At 33.1% G+C, this 20,614-nt stretch overlaps 1 protein-coding gene across 2 annotated transcripts in view; it reads left to right on the forward strand.

Moving 5' to 3' along the window:
- The first annotated feature begins 1,169 nt into the window (after positions 1–1,169).
- The window catches only part of ATPCL (ATP-citrate synthase), a 44,093-nt gene continuing 24,648 nt past the window's right edge, over positions 1,170–20,614 (forward strand). Inside the window, exons 1-14 of one of the 2 annotated variants that reach the window (XM_089240751.1) lie at positions 1,170–1,405; positions 3,745–3,938; positions 5,023–5,145; positions 7,954–8,016; positions 9,675–9,773; positions 9,883–9,974; positions 11,261–11,340; positions 11,430–11,560; positions 11,661–11,779; positions 12,461–12,597; positions 15,020–15,081; positions 15,465–15,582; positions 17,296–17,441; positions 18,996–19,136. In XM_089240751.1, coding sequence (XP_089096877.1) covers positions 3,786–3,938; positions 5,023–5,145; positions 7,954–8,016; positions 9,675–9,773; positions 9,883–9,974; positions 11,261–11,340; positions 11,430–11,560; positions 11,661–11,779; positions 12,461–12,597; positions 15,020–15,081; positions 15,465–15,582; positions 17,296–17,441; positions 18,996–19,136 — 1,464 coding nt within the window. In that variant the 5' untranslated portion in view covers positions 1,170–1,405; positions 3,745–3,785. Of the gene's footprint in view, positions 1,406–3,744; positions 3,939–5,022; positions 5,146–7,953; positions 8,017–9,674; positions 9,774–9,882; positions 9,975–11,260; positions 11,341–11,429; positions 11,561–11,660; positions 11,780–12,460; positions 12,598–15,019; positions 15,082–15,464; positions 15,583–17,295; positions 17,454–18,995; positions 19,137–20,614 lie in introns of both variants that reach the window. The other variant, XM_089240750.1, reaches the window with a different exon arrangement.

The raw sequence follows: 20,614 nt of genomic DNA on the forward strand, positions 1-20,614 counted from the left end.
GTCCCTTGTGAGTGAAAGGTCCGGGGTCATATACATATGACTAACGAGGAAAAAATTGGTAAAAATGGAACGGTGAACCACATTCACGGTCTGGTATGATTGATATTAGGGCCCGGTGATTGAGAAACACTGCTGTAGACCAGTGTTTCTCAACCACCGGCCCGCGGCCCGGTACCGGGCCCTGACCTCATTTAAACCGGGCCGCTAGTGATTAGCGTTTCATTTTTTCCTTATTCATTTTCCGTTTGTCATGTATTTGACTGGGCCTTCGACTCACAATAATGAATGAAACCGGTCCGCGGGCTCGGAAAGGTTGAGTACCACTGCTCTAGACGAAACAGTTTGGCCACACTCACTATAACTATCTAGTCCCTCACAAACGCGAATTTATGGTGTGCTACACAAATTTTGCGGCCCTTCTCAAATTCTACTATAATTTTCTTGGCCCGTTCATTCCGCCCCCTCTGAACTAGCCGCCCTGGGTCATACCCCGCTGAGACCCCCCCCATGGCCCCCACATCCTGGAGCAAGGCCCCTAGGATGGAACCTTTGGCGGGCCCCCAGACCAGACTTTTCACGGACCCCTTTGTAGTGAATTTATAGCGTGAAAAAACAAAAAAAAAATTATGAGAATCGTTCCGGGCCCCAGGGCGGGAATCCTCTCAGCCCCCCCCCCCCTCTAAATACGCCACACTTTTGCCAGCGCATATTTATATTTTTCAATGTGTTTTTCTCTCTCCACTCAATTTTTCTTTAGGGAAACGTCCTTGATGTGACGCAACGAAAACGACGTTTTACGACTCTTACGTTGTCAAGACCAAGAGGGGGGAAAATATGCAACATTTTACAAAAGTAATATCAATGTTGAAAAAGAAGAAAAAAAAATCGAAAGGTCAGATATGTAATATAATTTTATTATTTTATTATTATTTTTAACGCGCTCGTGCTTTATCTCTCTACACACGTGCGGCACGGAGGGGTGGGGGTGGAGAACAGTCTCTCTTCATTATTATTTCTTCTTCTTCTTCTTTCTCTTTTATTTCGTCACCGGCAGGTGGCGCGATGCCCGATGACGTCATGGGCGGAAAGCGCGGTGGCCTGATGCGGAATTTTTCGTTTTTTATTCCCACTACTATTTTCTTTTTCGGCCATCTTATAGGGCCCGCTTCTACCGGCGTGACAAGATCGTGTTTGAACTCGAGGAAAGGAAATATATATTGCCCTCCCCACCCCTCTCTCTCTCTCTCTCTTTCGTACCTTAGGGCAATTTTTTTATTTCAAAAGGGCAGTCATTATAAAAAATAACATTGGAAAAGAAAAGGTTCCGATGTGGCATTTCGCTTGAACTTTAATTAAAGGCCGTTTCCGTGAATTCCTCGAGAATATACTTTTCTTCCAATTATAGGTGAATATTTTTTGTTTTTAAATCTTAATCGTTTCTGTGTATTCCAAATTAGTTTATTAATTTATTTAGCTTATTGTAAAAAGTGTATACTGAATTACAATTATTTAGTATATAAAATAATTGGGTGTTAATTATCTCGTTCATTCGTGATTATCTAATTTTTTTTCTACTAATACTCCTAATGTTTTTGCAGTAAATTATTAAAATTTGATTTTTTTATAAAAATTGTTTATATTTGTTATTGCCGGTGTTTTTTTGTTAAATCTTTGCTTTCCCCCACCCTCATGTCTTGATGTATTGATTTGTGATTGGTCAGTTCTTTAAATGTCATTGCAATTGTTCATTAATTTGGTGCATTTGGTTCTCTTGCTTTTGACGTTTTAGTTTTTTCCCATGGATAGTTATCGAGAAAAAACTTAAGATTCCCACAGGGAAACATTTTTTTTTTAAGCGGGGGGGGGGGAATCTTGGGCACTGGTGTGTTTCAACCTTGAACTATGGATGACCTTGAAAGCTTTTCCTGGTTCAGGCTGCTCTGAAATTTTAGTTTTGATATTTTCAATGAGCAATAATTGGCGAGAGATCTAGAAATGGATGAGAAGCATCCTTAGAGAAATTTGAGTGCATAATCAATTTTTTTTTCTCCAGTGATTGATAAGTGTTGTATGACTTTTTTTTTTTGATTGATGATACTGAACGATAAATTTTGGCCAAGTTTATGCATCCAAATTCAGTGGAGGTGGTTATTTTCAAAAATTTTTAAAGTTTTGATTAACGAGCAATGATTTGCATTACGAGAAAAAAATTTGCGCTTTGTTCGTTTGTCATGTTGTCACAGCTGGTCTTTCATTTTCGCTTACACGCGTGCTGTGAAATTGTGGGTAATATTCTCCCCCACAGTCTCTCCGGTCAGCATACCTCACTCGAAAAATGAACAATTGTATGAGAGGGACTGTTTACGATAAACTAGATGTCTCATTGTAACTGCGCATATGTGAGCTTGTTTTTTAAATATAAATTCTGCTTGGCCAGGAGTTGACCATAGACGAACTGATGGACCTCCATTGTATGTAACAGCAAGAGCTTGTGGAGTGTATCTTTTCTAGGGAAGAGAAATATCCCTTATTTTTTGAATGCGATTAGAGAAATGTGTAAAATGTTGGAATCTGTGCAAAATTCTGTAGAAAAGAACCAATCAAATAAAGCTACAGTAAAGCAAACAATGAATCTGGCTAACAAAAATGCAATTTATTTTCCAAGAAATCCTACAAAGGAAGCAAAATCAAGTGACAGTGAGTCAGTAAATAGTTTAATAAGAGATAGTCCTTCTCTCTTTCGTCTTTTAGAATAAGTTAATTTGTATACCTTATCGTATTTCATGCTTATTTATGGTGATATTATATATATTTTATTGTTTAAATATAATTGTGTTGTATTATGAATTGAATGCAGTCATTTGCATAATTGTATAACAAATTATCAGAATTTACATTTCCTTTGGGGAAATTTTATTCAAATAATGAGTGATTCAGATAACAAGCATGTTGGTGGATTGAATTCAGCTCGTTAACCAAACTTCCACTGTACAGTAGTCTCGGAAATCCTTTTCCCCGAAAGTTCGAGTTTCAGGATAGTCCGAGGTTCTGAAAATTTTTGAATTGTCTTCTTGAGACCCTCTTTTCCTCCTCCAAGAACCCAACTTCTTTGTTTTTTTCCAGAATACTACGTAATGCATCATTAGTATAGTACAGTAGACTCTCGCTAATCCGGCACATATCAGACGCACAAATCACAGGATTAATGGACGTCAATTGAAAAAGCCCATTTAAATAATAGTCGACGTAGTCCTTACCACTTTTAAACCATACAATAATTCGTAAAGTAATTTTTAACTGTTAACACTGTAATATCTCGAACTTTTTTTTATACTTTTCTTACATATTCGTGTTCAGCAGGTCAAAACCATTAGAAATTGTATATTTTCATGTCGGATGCACGTCTCTACGTGTTTGTTAAATTGTAATCTGAGTACATTACCAAGTTTTTGGAATTTATATCAACATATCTATACTGAAGGCAATCACTATGTCCCGGAAAAGTTGAAAGAAACATTATTTTTAACTGTTTTTGTAGGAAGCAATGTTTGGCAGGCCTAAAAAATAGATCTGGCAGCTTAGATTTTTTTTTTGCAATTTGTGAAGCAGTGGCCTAAATTTTTTCTGATTAAGTTTGGTATTCATTATGATCATGAAATGTTTTTTGAATCACCTTGAGAGATTGTTTTTATTTTGTTTCATTTTAAGGAATTGATTGATTTATAATGTATGTTTTTCTCCAAGGTATCTGAACTGGTGTTAGACACACGAACATTTGATCCATAATGTCAGCAAAAGCCATTGCTGAAGCAACGGGAAAAGATCTGTTGAACAAATTTCTTGATTCGCAGGTTGCCGCTAAATGTAAATTTGCTGTTGTAAAAGAGAGCAGCAATTGGGATGAAATCATCAGAGACAACCCTTGGCTTCAGACTGAAGTAAGATATGGTTTTTTTTTTACCTGATTATGTGAAACACTGTCATGAAATGTTGTGTGAATGCCTGATAAGTAACTTATAGGTGCCAATGCTTTTGGATAAACCGGTAGTTTTCAGATTTTTTGGCCTCATTAAAATTTTTCAGTCAAAAACATCAAATTTTTCCAATTTTTTCTTTTTATATAAATTTCCCTGATAATCCTCAAATTGTGCTCTGCAAGGAATGAAAAATCCCTAAAGAAAATCCTTCAGTCCGTGTAATCCATGTTTCCTTGACAAAAATATGAAAAATTGGGACTTCAAAAACTAGAGTTCACTCATTTTTGGCAACAATTGAAGTTGCCGATTATTGCTAAAATCGACAATGGTGAGAAATAAAGCACTACTGTAAACCACTATTAATTAAAATATAATGGGAAAAAAACGTTCTATATGGGAAAAAAACTTTTAAGCATGACAAATATGCGAGATAAAAATATTCATATTGTCACGAATGATCATATTATAATTTATGAGTTGCAAAATAATTTTAATCCTAGATTTTAGTGAATGAAAATTCAAGTGCGTTAGGAGTGCAAAAGAAATATAACATCCTGGAAAAAAAGTTGGATGGGCGTAATTAGGGAAAATACAGGAATATCCCATTAAAAATGGTTATATAGACACCCTATGCAGTCCCTCAAAAAATCTCAATTTTTCCCTTTTACTTGACTTTTTTTTTGGCAGCAAAATATTTTACCGCTTGACAAACAGATGTTTCAAGTCTGGGAATTGGTGCCTATGCAAACTTGTATGCATGAATTTGTCTGTTGTACAGAGGCATATTTATATGAGGGTCTATATCTAATGGTAGCCCACTGAGAATAATTTTCTGACCGTTCATTATGTAGGTGCGAGAGATTGTTTTTCCTGTACATACAGAAAGGTATATTTCGAACTAATGCAGTGAAAGGGTTGATGGAAATTTTCTTAGTTATGAAGGCATTACTGCTGAAGTTGAAAATTAGCTTACTGAAAACATTGCTCTTCAAGATTAATATCTTATTCTGTTTTGCTGATTTTGATTGTTTTTTTTCTGTTAAAGCGTCTGGTGGTCAAACCTGATCAGCTGATTAAGAGAAGAGGTAAACTTGGCCTGATTAAAGTCAATGCTGATATTGCTGGTGTTAGAGCATGGATTGATCAACGGATGGGAAAAGTTTGCAATGTATGTGGTGCATATAAAATTTATGTTTACGTATTTTATAACTGATTTTATTCAAAAACTTCTCTTTCAGCGTAAATTTTTTTTTTTTCAGATTTAAATGATTAGGTACTGACCCAAAGTTCATTGACAGAAGTGTAAAACTGGTAACCAAACTAAAAGCGTAAAATCAATTTGGTTCTCCCAAATTGAATTGTTTTGAAAAGTATAGAATAGAATAAGTCTCTATAGTGCATTAGGCTGGAGTTCTCTATGCAAAAAATATTGGGAAAAACAGCTGTTTGGTCAACACGAGGAAAAAACACATTGATGCACAATCTAAATACAAACATGTAAAAATACAAAGGAAGTAAAAACCAAGAAGGAAGTATATGTTTAATAATTAGTCTCTTGGTATTTGCAGGGGGTTATGCTCCGGGGCGTGACCACGAATAGCACAAACCATAAACTTTTTAGGCATCTCGTTTATATTTGCTTTGTGTGACAGAAGTAGAAAGGCCGTCTAGTGTTTCTCACTGATGTTGAGAACATAATGTCTGTTTGACGTTTAATATAATTGAATAATAACGTAAAAGTATGGGAATTATGTGATACAAAACTTGCATACCTTTTCATCACACTCGGAGAAAAACAGTATTTTTTTTATACGAGATGTGGATTCGGGGGTATTTCGTAGTAGGTGTAGCTACAGCAATGGCTGATATATCCGGCTGTAGATTCATCTATGCCTTAATAATGGGAAACAACAGCAATGAAACTATAACCTTTGCCAATAGCTCAAGTTGTAACGGTTCTTACCTGCAGCAGTTAGAAATTGACCATTCCATTCATATAAAGTGTTGTGAAAATAATTTATGAAATATTTAATTTAATAAGTCCATATCCACAAAATACAGTATTGGGCTGGAACCATTTGTGGAGATACAGGGAGGGGTGCAATAAGGTGAGTCGAGTGATCTAATGTATATATGAATTGACATCGTGCCCCCCCCCCCCCCAGACTTCCAAGTCTATCTCTGCCTATGGCTGGAACCATCAAACATAACAGCGCATCACAGTCTTGTTGTTTGTTTACGCTGTAGCAACATGGTGTAAGTGCCGCTGCTATCGCCACCTGATGGTGCAGGAGTGATTGAGGATATGCAAATATGGTCGGCAGTAAGTTGATGCTTCTTCAATAGCCGCCTATATACGGTCAATGTACGATAACTCTAACACTGGTAGCTTAAATATCTGTTTAAGTCGAAGTTTTCACTCGGCTCCAGAACTTTTTCCGTATTTTAATGTTAAAATTTTACCTTAACTCGAAGTTTTCTTTAAGTCAAAAGTTTTTGGAATGAGAGAAATTTTAAAAACAGTATTTAGTAGGTAGAATTTGGCCATTTAGCAATGGAATTTAGCAGATTCATTTGTCTGCTTGCAAAATGTGAATGACTTTCTCATGAAGGAAGATATAAGCAGTCAAAAATCACTGCATTTTTTGACAGAAAATAATCTTGTATACACTTTATTTATGATTCGTTTAATTTACTCGAGCATCATGTATTCGTCCGTTTCCATAATACAATGTGTACATCTAGTTTATTTCTAAATATCCTCATTCAATAATTAAATATGATCAAATTAGAATAACTTATCTTTTCGAATTTTCTCATCTCCAGAAGTATGACATGTATTTCTAATACGATATTCGTAAATGGCGCTGTTTTTTCTTTCTCCAACTCTGAAATCAGAATTTCCAATAAGTACCTAATGATAACTCTAAGTGTTTTGTTGGCTGCTGCACATTCGACTCATTGAGATTTGACTGTATAAGGTAATCTTAAGCTAGGTCAATTCTTTGCAATTTAGCTTCATTCATAATCATTCTTGGCTGCCGTCTCCCCTGGTTGACTCCACGTGGAGAGTCGGGATGTCTTAGCCATGGGGTAGTTCTCAAATTCTCTATGTTCCTGAACTCTAATCAAAGCTGCTTCTTTTTCATGTAAGGCCCCCTGAGATAAAGGAACAGTTGGAAGGAATTCTTGAGCTGACATCACGCCTGCAAATGTGATCTGCAGACTCCCAGTAATGAAAATAAGAACTGATGACATGTGATGATATATTCTGAATTTGTAAAATTCTTAATGTTAAATAATCTGTAAATTAAATCAATGGTTTTGAGTTCTTAAGTTCTTTGCCCTTGTCTTGTCTCGTGATGCTCCTGAGATCCTGGTTGTGTGTAACATGTGGTCCGTCCGAGTTTTCCTTGCAAGTTTTTCCCTTTCAGAAACATTGAAACAACAATCTTTTAGAAACATTTTCAGACGCACTGGAAAAACCTTCAAGAGTAATTTTTTTAATTTTTATTCAAACATTTGAACGTGTACCTCTTATATTTTGTTCCAATATGAGGATTATATCATTGCAACAGTATTTTACCGAAAACTGGGAACATGGAAACCATGAATACAGAGGGCTGATTATAAATGAAAATCAGAATGAAAGTGAAGCATCATGGTTTTTCTACTTTCATGATAGGTATTAGTGTGGTTGTACAAGTTATTAAAATTACGAATGAAATGTAGCAATTTTAAAAGGTATTTCAATGAAGTACTGGAAATTGATCTAAATAATTATTAAATTTTTTCCCCCAAATAACCATTGTGAAAAATTCTGAAATTCTAAAAAAAAGCTTTCAATAAATCTGTTTACTCTTGGCAAATTTATGTTCAGAGAGTGAACATTCTGTAATGTTTTTGTCATTTACTTTTTGGTTAAATATGTAGATGTGACATAATATGAAATTTATTAAAGTTTTATTTTGACCAGGTGGAGCGAGCATCAGGAAAACTGCGTACATTCATAATCGAGCCTTTTATTCCTCATGAGGAGGTAAGTAATTTATAAATTATAAAGAAATACATACTTTTGATTTTCAAAAATATGTGTTTAATATGATACGATATATATCATATATATATAATATAAGTTTTTTTATTAACTTTACAAGCACTTACAAATTTGAAAAAAGAAACATTTTGGGTTGCATTTAAGATTAAGCTATTAAAGGTCTGCTATTTTTTTTCTGTAAAAGTTTTTGTTTATTTCTAACATTTTGTGTTTGGAGAAATGTTATTTTCTCAGCAAATTAGCGTTGCAGCATATTGAAAAGGCTTTCTGGATATCAATGCCGAAAATGAATTTTCAAAAGAAAAGTTTGTTGTTTCCGCAGGGAAAACAGCAAACTTTTTCATTTGTTCATTTTAGCATTAATATCCAGGAAGTTTCTTCTTTCTTTGATGTGCTGTAATTGTGTGTTAAACTTTGAATTATTAAAGCATTTCTTTCACGAGATATTCTCCCTCTGACATTTTAGTAAACTAAACTGTCAACAGCTTGAAATACACAAAATTTGCTTTAAAATTTTTTATTTTAATATTTACAGAGCTGCCAACTTTCCAGATTCTTGCGGCTTCCAGATTATGAATTCATATTCCTTTTTTTCAGTTATTGCCATTAACTTAAAAAGAATAAAAACTTGAAAGAAGAAAGAAATATGTACTGAGTTTGTTTTTGCTGCTATTGTTTTTTATCGAAAGCTACCCCCCCCTCCTCCACCGGCTGTAGTAGATGAAAAACGTTTTTGCAACATCACACCTCTTAGACCCCCCCAGGCATGGTAGCCTGTAGGAAAGGTGATCAAAGTTATTTTAATCTATGAATGTAAACAAGGATGGTAGCCAATTTAAAATCAATCTCTATTTTTACTCTTATTATGATAATCGAATTTCGTAGCTGAAATTACAAAAAATCTGCATCTATATACCCCCCCTGAAAATATGGGACTGGCAGTTTTGGGCAAAATTCTCAATTTATTGCTGAAAATTGCTGATGGGCTGGGAATAGAGGGCTTTTAAAAATTTTGGTCAATTATGATTTCATGGAAAAAAAAAGCATTTAACATAAAAATTATCAAATTCACGGAAGCATCATTAAAAAACTGGACAATTCTTTAGAATAGTAGATGGCAAATAATGAGAAACGCTGTCATGTTTTTTAAATTTGGGGGTAAATATGGTCACCTTATGTTACTTATTTATATTACTTATTTTGATTCTTATTATTCCACATTTAAAATTTTGAACGTTCAAAGGTATGTTTGCCGGATTTTTAAGTAAATTTTCTGTAGTTTTGTAAGAAATTGTTTTTTTTAATTCACGAATACAAACATATACACAAATGCAAAGCATATAAGACACAAAACCAGTATATAATAAACAAATGAATACACATAATATAAACACTTTTGTTTAGTTAGAGGATTTTACTTTCTGAAGGTCGGCAGGTCTGTATTTAAATATTGAAAATTTACTTTTGGTATTTGTAAAAGATATTCGAAGGAAAAATATTATTTTACTTGGGCTTTAATGAATGGAATAAGAAATTTTTCTTAAATATATCAATGATATTGATAGGAACATTGGTAAAGCATGATTTGAGAAAATAATTTGGTGAATTTATTAAATGTTTTCAAAAAATATTCATTTCAGGAAGAAGAGGCCTATGTCTGTATCTATTCTCACAGACATGGTGATACAATACTCTTTCATCATCAAGGCGGTATTAATATCGGTGACGTGGATGCGAAAGTAAGTCTACTTATCTGACCTGTTTATGTATAAGTAATACACATATTTGTGAAATGTTTTCTGAGCCGTTTTATTGTTCATGAAATTCTTTTTACATTTTCATTTATAGGCACTGAAGTTGGACATTCCGATTGACTCAAAGCCTTCATATGCTGACATCAAATCTAAGCTTGTTGGCAAACTTCCTGCTGCAAAGCAAGAGTATGTTTATTGTTTTTTTAATTGTATAGTAAAATCTAAGACATCTATGGTTCCTTTAAAATCTGTGCTAGTTAGAAAAGTATCCAAGATGTATTGGGAGTACAGAGTATTGTGTAGATATAGGATTATTGCTAGTTCAAAATAATCGTCCAAAAGATTGATAGATTCAAAATTGCCCAATGCAGGGAGGTTTTCAAGATATAGAGGTGTCTAAGTTGACAGGTTTCACTGTAAAGTGTTTTTTTTTTTTGAGGAAATGTTTTTTTAGGGGGGGGAGCGCGGTTGGTGTAAGGTCTTGACTTCCCGTGCTTTCCTATTGGGGGGGGGGGGAATCCCCTGCCTTTTAAAAATTTTGTATCTACTTTAGGTCTTAAATTTTATAGATATTTTTTAACAATTTAATGTGAGTTTTTAGGATTTTACTTGCTAGTTTTTTTTGTTTTTTTGAATTTTAACTTCCACAGCATGCAACTTTGTGGAAAATCACCAAAAAATGTGTCCATATTTTGTATCATAGAAATGTTTTGAATCATTTTAATGAGAAATTGTCTTGTTAAAGTATGTAAAACTTCAGTACTGAGAGACAATGTTTCAAGACATTTGAACCAGTGGCATTTGAAAAATGTTCCTTATCTGACAAAAAAAAAATTTCCAGAAAAGAGCATTTTAATGAAAAACGTAGGTATATATGATGCCTGCCAGTACAGTTTGTATTAAAATATTTAAAAATTATTTCTAATGCGGGTGGAACTAAAACTAATAGTTAATTTTAACATTGAAGTTGCAAAATGGGTTTTTGGAAAATTTGCTTGCACCAACCCTGGGTTGATGCAAGCATTGGCCAAGTGTTTCAGAGGATAGATAAAACAAATTTTGAGATTGAAATTTAAAAAAAAATTGTTTTTTTAAAAATTTATTTTCTCAAATTTTTTGTTTCACTCTTTTCCAACTCAAGTCAACCCATAGGATCCTAAACCAGTAGTTTTTACGATCCCAGGATGGGGGCTAGATATTGCCCACTTTGGTAAACTGTTATCACTATCAATAGCATGATGGACAGCCCTCCTTTTCTTTATTCAGTTAAACAGATTAATAAAGTTAATTAAGTTAATAAATTTTAAGAATTTTAAAAATAAATAGCATTTAGGGACATTTAGTTTTCATGTATCAATTAATTGAAAATTCAAGAATTTTTAGTTTAATAGAGTATTGTTTTTTTTTTTTTGTCTCAAATTTCAAAATGTATGTTACTTTTGAATTTAAATAGTTTTTCCACCATCTTTCAGCTACGTGGCTTCATTCATCTCGTCACTCTATAGTCTATATGTAGATCTGTGTTTTACCTACTTGGAAATTAATCCACTGGGTGAGTTTTTTTTTATTTACTTAGAACTTGTATATATGTACACATGAATAAGTGTTTTGAAAACTTATTCTTGTCGTTTTTTCCTCCAGTTCTCACCCAAGGAAAAGTTTTCATTTTGGATCTAGCTGCAAAATTGGATGCTACTGCAGAATTCATGTGCAAACAGAAGTGGGGTGAAATAGATTTCCCTCCAGCATTTGGACGGGATGCATACCCAGAAGTATGTAATTGGATCAGGTCTTTTTTTTTTTAATTTTCGCAGTTACATTTTTGTCTTTGCTGTTAATTTATTTTGGTAACCTTTAACAAAATAATTATAGGAGGCATACATAGCTGATCTTGATGCTAAAAGTGGTGCATCTTTGAAGCTGACAATTTTGAACAAGAAAGGGCGTATATGGACCATGGTTGCTGGTGGTGGAGCATCTGTTATTTATAGGTAGATAACTGCTTTTTTTCATCTGTTTATATATTTCGTGTTCTGAAAAATGCAAAAATTTACTCTGGATTATAATGCTTTTATAATCCATTAATGCGTTTGTATGTTACTGGATTTCAAAATTTATTTTCAGTCTTTGGATTTTTCAGAAGGCTTTTAAATTTCTACTCTATCCACCGGACTCCCAAATTTTGACCATGATTGCTAATAATCTCGACTTTACCCTGAACTCACATTTGCCACAGAGATTGTCTTAAAATCATCTCCGATTATAACCAGTCTTTTAAGGAATCTTAGTAACAAGTGGAGAGGCCATCTTTCTCTATATATCAGTTTTATTGATTGGGGAAAAAGTATTTTTCCTTCATAAAATCACTTTTTTTTTCTTGAATGTTTTTTCCCCTCCCCTAATTTTCAAACTTAATGAAAAATATTCATTTCAGCACTTAGATGACAAATTTGTTTTAAATCATATATTAAGAATTTTTTTTAAATTTTAATGTTATTTCTATGGTCAAGTCCAGGAAACAAGGAAAATTTGTTTTCGTGAATTTTTTGGTTGATATCTCTAAACTAAAGGAATAATTGACTGTTTTTTCTCTCATGAAATTAAATTTGAAATCTGAATTTGCCCTGTATACCATGAATTTATTAATATATTTTTTTTTTTCATGTTCTTAGTGACACTATATGTGAGCTTGGTGGAGCATCTGAATTAGCCAATTATGGAGAATATTCTGGAGCTCCGACTGAACAACAGACTTATGAATATGCCAAGACTATTTTAGGGCTTATGACTCAAGAAAAACGAAATGAGGGTAATTTCTCTTGCCAATTAATAAATTTTTGAAGTGTGCTTATTTAATACAAAACAATTATTTAATGTTCTGAAAATCCTTTAAACTATATTTTTTGATGCATTTAGTATGCTCACGTTGGGTAAAACCAAAGATTAACTGTGATACATTGTCTTTACATGTTTTGTTGTTCTTGTCCAGTTCCTGAACTATGTAAATGAATATTTATTTACGCATTGACAGTGTTTTCTTGTAAAAGTAGACAAAAATCCCATGTGATATTAATTAATCAATTGAAAATTTGTTTTCATTTTATATGAAAATTTTTTTTAATATTAAACTTTTTGTAATCAAAAGGAATTTTTGACTCAGTTATATTAAAACACTAAAACACTAAGCTGGCACATCATTGCACAAGCCTAATGTGAGCTGGTGATTTTTTTTTTCAACCCTCTAACTCTCATGTAAACGTATTGAGATTTTTTTTTACAAAAATTGATGGAAATTAGCATATTTTTGGTTGAAACGCAGCTTGATTAATTACACTGGATTTTTAAATTAGGTAAAATAGTTAAGTGTAAAATATAGTTTGCTTTGATTTTAATGCTATTTATAAACAGTTGAATAGTTGCTACATTGAATTTTTCTTTCCATTACCTCAATTTGAAGCGGCTTTTTTTTTTATAAAACTGAACAAGCAAAATTTCAGCAGCTCTCAAAAAATGACACCAACATGAAATCAACTCTTTCTAGACAAAAAAAGTAAAAAGTATTGTACTTGTATAACTATGTTATAATGAAATAACATTAAAAGATGCACTTTCTAAAATATCAAAAAATTGAGAAATAGATTTGTATAATGGTTTTTTATGACCATGTATTTGTCATGAATATTCAGATATGTACGGGTCGCTCAAGTGAAACACAGACTGGTGTCTGGAAAATTAGATACTTAATTGGGGAATGAACACTACAGCAATCAAGAAGCATAGTAATGAGATTTCGAGAGAGCATGTAGATAATCACTCCCATTGTTCAGGCAAATGTCCCAAAGTGGTACAAGTTTTTCAATACCTTCCATGAAGGGAGAAGGCTGATGATGGAACCACTTCTCTACAGCATCACTCGTTACTTGATTGCAGGTGAAGCACTGACCTTTCAGGGCCTTTTTTTAATGAACCAAACACGTGTTAATCGCAAGGCAATGGATAGATCTGGTCTGCAAGGCAGGTGATCCAACATTTCCCAGTGGAAAGCACAGCATGCAGAGTGTTCTTTGTTGCTTTGTCTGCCTTGCTTTATTCTGAAGCAAAATCACACCTTATGATAATTTGCCTTGCTGCTTGCTTTTAATGACCTTTCAAAGGTTCTGTAATGTGTCACACAGTGTTGATCATTGATTGTGGTCCTGATTGGCATCCCTTCTAACATCAATGGTCCCTGGGTATCAAAGAATAGGTTTTAATATGACCTTTCCAGCCATACAGATGACTGGGGATGGCGGATGTCTCCATTCCCGACTCATTCTTTTTGTTGTCATTAGGAAATGGTGGCACTATGTTTCAACCATAGCCACAATGTGCTCTAAGAATACTTTCCCGTCCTTAGGGTATCAGATCAATTGTGGGTGTTAGGAAAGTTCGAGTTCAATGAGTACCCTATACCCTAGTTCTCTGTGTGATCTTATGTTCACAGCTGAAAATGCTCTTAGTTGTTCGATTCTTCAACATGTCCATGTGAAAAATTGTTTCACATCGATGATGGGCTCCTGTCCAGAGCGAGGGAGGTTTGTTGTAATTTGTTCGTCACTCTGAAACTGGGCATACCACTCAAATACAGTGCTTCATTTGAGGCACGCTTCCCCATACGTGACTTGCATTCAACAAAAAATTTTACTTCCTGTCACACCTTTCCACAAAAATTGAATGTCATGCTGCCCTTGCTAGGATCCACCACACACCTTTGCTGTTACAAATGGCTGCTGTGCATAGCGAAGTTGTCTTTGAATATATTCGCATGCATAATACAGTTATCATTTCAGCTCACCTATGATGCCATCTGGTGACTGCATGACAAATATTCCAGACGTTGCAAGCCCCAAAGCAGAATATTTTGCATTGTTTTACATCGAGCCCTCGGTTAACTGGAAATGTTCTGTGGTAAAAATCCCCAGATTAGTGTTTTCTACCCTTTTTCCTAAAATTCTTCTAGATTGTTCTGCAGTAGCACTTATTGTTCTACGACGTACATTGCAGATTTTACCATATTCTGCTTGGAGGTTACAGGGTTTATCTGTTTCACTTGAAGGACCCTTATACATGGGACCATAGAGGATTAAAAAAATGCTTACAAAACACATATGCTCTAGTAATAGTTTAGGGGGGGAGACATTTTTGTGATCCACAATTAACATGTTAATTTGTTCTACATATTTGTTTTTCAGGAAAGATTTTGATGATTGGTGGTGGAATTGCCAATTTTACAAATGTAGCTGCAACATTCAAAGTATGTTTGAAGTTGTTTTCTTTTCAACTTAAAATCTAGGAATTTTTTAAATAAAATAATGTATATTTTAATTTTTTTATAACTTTACAATGTGATTCCAATGTAATTAACTAATGCAAGTTCTATGTTATAAAATGTGCAATTTTCTGATTGATATGTTGATATTTTTCCACATTTAGCACTATGAAGAATGTATCGGGAATAGAGTAATATCATATTATATTATCATTATTTGAGTTAGGTCTTGAAACAAAGTAGTAGTATAATTTTTGTGTGATTATGTCAATTTTCTATTTTTGTTAAATTTATCAGAAAAAAGTTAACTATTTTATACAAACTGACAAAATTTTATGTGTAAAAAAAATACATTTTTATGCTTTTAGGGTATTGTGAAAGCCTTGACTGATTATCAGGCCAAACTTGTTGATCACAATGTCTCAATATTTGTGAGAAGAGCTGGTCCGAACTATCAGGAAGGCTTGAGAGTTATGCGTGATGTTGGTATGTAATTTGTTTTCTGTATGTTTCTGTGCTCAGATGGCATTGTTATGAATCACTTTTTCCCAAAAAACATTTTCACATTCCGCAGTCTCGTTCATCAAAGTTTTGAAAGGTAAAATTTTGCTTTTCTCTTTCAGTTTATGGGAAAACAACAGAGGCAAATTGTAATGAATTAAAAAGTCACAGTATCGCATGTTGGCATAATATTATTTACTAATTTGCCATCAGGAAATTTTAAAGGGAATATAACATTTGCCATCAGAGCACAGACTTATTGTGTTGAAAAATATGTTTGCTTATATCTTGTATCCTCGAAACCTTCAGTGGTTCTTAATCTTTTTAGTAGGCCAGGCTCTCTGTGAACCTCAATTTATATTCTTGCAGTTCAAGTAGTCAATGAATCATGCAATATTCTCTCGCACTACTAAGATGGCTTTCTTACAACCTCGGGTGCGTGCTCCCGTAATCAACCCATTTGCGTAATGGTTCTAAATACATTACTCACTTTATAAATCTGATGAGCACAACTTACATTTGGTTAGTATCACCATTCATTGATGATGAAACAGATTTTTACATGCGAGTACTATACTGACCTTGGTGGCAATTGGTAAAGAAAAGAGCTAAACTACAATATGTGAACTTTGAACTAGTTTAATCCAATTGAATTATAACTGGCAAGCATTTCTCTTTTCCTTTGGAAACAATCACAGATTGTATAACATAAGGTGGAAAGCCACTGTTGACATGAGTGGATTATTTTACTTTTCTGTGATAAGGGACAATCACCATTTTGTAGACTACCTTACATTTGGTGATAAGGGACAATAAAAATTTATAAAATATCCTACTCCAGGATGGGTTACGAATCACTTATAGTCCTAAATGTGTGGGTTATGAATTACTGTTGTAAACCTAGCTTCTTAAGAAAAAAAAGGAATGTTATTGTATCTAATTATATTACCTATCAATGGTATGCTGTGTGACCGTTGAGTGGTTAGCATGCTAGTCTTTGGCAGTGCGGATCTGAGTTTGGGCATTTATGTGTAATGACACTAACAATTTCCTTGTTCAGATCACATGAATCTCTTGATAGAAAATAAATATTACATAGCATTTTTCATGTTCAATTTAAAAAAAATTTGTTTTTCAATTATAGATTATGAAAATCCTTTGAGATATTTGAAAAAAAATTCTCTGCCTTAATTCAGGTAATTTAAAAATGCATGAAAATTTCGAGAGTTAAAGCAAAAAAAGTAGTTATTATGCATAATAGATTTATCACATCCAACATAACATATACATCATTCTTTTCATCAGAGAATTTTTTAAAAAGGTCTAATAAATTGAAGGTTTTTAATTTTGGCTTGGCTAGATATTTGCAGAACTAATCTGAGTAGCCAACTGCTTGCTCAATTTATGAAACAAGATTGATACATGAATTGTATCAGTGAGGTAAAGGGAAATTTATTTTATTTTTACTTTTTTTAGAGATTTTGCTGGCGGCATAAATTTGTTTGGTTCTGAGATGGTGCATTTTATATTGCACATGCAGGTTGAGAAATATTTTACTTGTACAGGGGTTGTGTGTAATATTTAATACATGTAATAGTATGTGTTAATTGTAACATGCGGGTGGTATTTTGAATGCAGTGATTGTATCGTATTGTGTATCATTTTTCCTAGCTTTTAAATGTGGATTTTTCTTTGCAGGTGGAACACTTGGTGTGCCCATACACGTTTTTGGCCCAGAAACGCACATGACAGCAATCGTTGCTATGGCCATGGGAAAGAAAGCAGTACCACAAATGCCAGAGCCGGCCATGACTACGGCTAATTTTCTTCTTCCTGGAGGCATGGTAATTTCTCATGTAAGAACATTAGTTTACTTTTTCCTTACAGGAGCCTGGTGGTGATGGACTTCAAGGGAAGACTAATGAATTTTCCTCCTTGTGTGTTGGTGATGGAAGCATTTTTAGTGATTCCATTTTATCTTGATAAAAATACAGCGAAACCTGTATGAAACAGAACATCAAGAGACTGAAATAATAATCTATTTTAGACAGATTTCTGTTTCATAAAGGTGAAAATCAAAGCACTAATCATTGAACAGATTGTATTTTGATTCTGTTTGAGACAAGTTTCTGTCTTGCAGGTTTTTGTCTTACACAGGTTTCAATGTAATTGTGTTTAACACTGCATTAACAATTAATAGTTTTCACATAAATAATATTTGGTATACCGGCTGTATTAAATAAAAACATTGATTACATTGGTTTGCAATTTATCAGAATGTGGTTATTTATATATGTGGTATTTATATAAGTAAAAATGTTTTGTTCATTTTCATGGATTTTTATGAACCCTTTGCAGTCCAGAGGTTATTTTTGGTGGTACTTTGATTCTTTATAGTGCCCTACTATCATGATTACACGAAGGCTCCTGGATGCTAGCTATCACATTTTTTGAATAGCTCATGAATTTTGCTAAGAAGTTGAATTTACAGGGCTTCCTGTAGTTGTAAGGTGTCCATCATAACAATGAAGTGCTGTTTTTTTTCCTGATGTCGATTCCACCTCAACATAGGATTGCACAGGGTTAAAGTGGAACTTGAAATGTTGAAAGTTTTGTGTTTATATAATTGGAAGTAAATCAAATGCATGTTCACTATATTTGCTGCTCGATTTTATGAAACTCCAATTTATTAACTGGTCCTGTGGGGGGTCTTGAACTTTATGCCATTTGTTTTTGAATGTCAAAAATAAATTGGCACAACAAAAAATAGTTTTTAAACAAAATATGTTTTTACAAACTAAATTTTCACATCAGTTGGAGTTCGTAAAAATGAGCTGTATAAATATTTTTCAGGGGGGGAGGGGGAATTTATGAAAGGTCTTCTCTCATTGAGACTTAAGTCCAAGGGTTCTTGCACTTTTGAATTTCACTAACTATATGCCTATAAAATAAAGGCCATGGACCCCACTACTAAATAATTCAGTACATAATGTAAAAACAATGAATTGCTTTCTCTTCTAATCTTGGACATTCTTCCCAGTATAGCCTAGTGATGGGCAAACTGTTTTAGGAGCAGGGAAAGAAAGATAAAATTTGGCAGGACAATATAATTATAAAACTTGACTAAATAAATCTTTAATTTAAAAACTTTTTCTGAATTAAATTTCTATTTTAAATTCTCAACTATATTTTGCATATGGAAAAAGATAGAGCATCCCACTCAAATGATTTTTTTAAAATACAGGTGAAAATGAAATCCACGGCACGCCGGGTAAAACCTTTTAGGCTGGTCATATTTTACATAATCACTGGTACAGCCTATCGTAATTGATTTTGTAATCGTCAAGTTTGAACAATGAAATTACAAGCATGTTAATATTAAAATTGATATTTTTTAGCAATCGTCAGCACCCCCGCACAAGCTGCTGAGAACTGACTCTGGCAACGGGCTATCCTCATCTCTTGAACACTCACGTTCATCGTCTGCATCCTCTGGAGGAGATTCCTCATCTGGAAATGTGAAAACATTGTTCGGAAGAGTGAGTTTTTTCTTAAAATTTTAATATCAAGAATAAATCGCGGTCTGCAGCTGGGACTTTTTGATCTTGAAAATTTTATTTCGTAATTATTACTCGTATGTAGTCATAGCTGTTGAATTGTATCAGAAAACTGTTTTTGAATTTTCAAAGGTTAAAAACAGGGTTGGGTTTTTGACGTCAAAAACTGGTTTTTCACATGACAAGTGTCAAAAACTGGTTTAAACCGTCGAAAATCGTCAAAAACCTAAATGAATGCCTTTTGATAATGTTTTGAACATAATAGGTGTACAACATGATGAAAAACTTACTTTTTGGCATATTACAATGTTTTATTTTTAAACATTAATTTATTACAATAATTAAAACAAAATATTAATTATAATTTGCACTTTTGAATTTTTCAACATATCTAGTCTAGAACATATAAAATATAATTTTATGGTTTATTTATCTAAGCTACTCATTACCTGTGTTCAATTTGTAAAGTGGATTAGAGCTGCTTATTCAAAATATGTATGATAGGGCATCAGGGTTAGGTTTTTGACCCCAGAAACTAACTCGGTATTAAACTATCAAAATCTTACTGTCAATGATGTCAAATAGTTTTTGTTAATTTGATAGATATGTTAAATAACAAAATACTTACTTTTATTTAGATTAAAGGGTTTTATATTCAGAATTATAATTACTGAGGAAAAATATATATTTTGATATTTTAAATTTTCTGATCTGCCCAAAATTTTATTCCATATAAAATTTCTGACGCAGCATCTGTTAATGCACTAACTAAACTCATTTATTTTCGCCTGAAAATTTCTTAGATCAGTGTGTATAAATTCACACAGCTTTAAAGAGTATTTTCAACCAAAGCAGAGCTGACAAGACTTGATACCCAAAGCATTTGTTTTGCACGTTTGAATACAGCTTCAATTGGAAAACCATTGCATTATAAATACTAGTAAATGTACCATATCATAGTGCAAAAGTAAGAATAAACCAAGTTTGACATATACAAGCTAGCATTGCCAAATTAAATGACATTTTAGTTCTACAATTTAGTATTTTGATCGCTAGATATATTTCAATGTTATGTGCAATAAGAGTATTGTTTTAAGTATCAGTGGTTATCTAGATAATTTAATAATAACAGAAATCAACATTACATACATGATGTAATAAACTTTTTTAAACACTTATCTGTTGTAAAAAGAGTACAGCAGATAGTTTATATCAATGCATATATATAAGCAGTTGAAGAAATTTTGGAAGGTCAAGAATCATCTTGAATCAAAGAATGTCAAATCGTTCCACAGTTTTCCATTCAATGTTCATGTTATGCTTTATTCAAATTTTATAAGAAAAAAAAACATATTGTCCAAAATAATTCTGTCGGGAGTAGAAAATTATTTTAGAATCTTATTAAATATTTATTCTTTGTATAACATAGTCACTTTAAACATTACATGCAATTAACGTGT

This window comes from Pholcus phalangioides, unplaced genomic scaffold, assembly GCF_987345545.1.
Source record: "Pholcus phalangioides strain wild (caught in Gottingen) unplaced genomic scaffold, Ppha-v1.0 ptg000013l_1, whole genome shotgun sequence".
NCBI classification, from domain to species: domain Eukaryota; kingdom Metazoa; phylum Arthropoda; class Arachnida; order Araneae; family Pholcidae; genus Pholcus; species Pholcus phalangioides.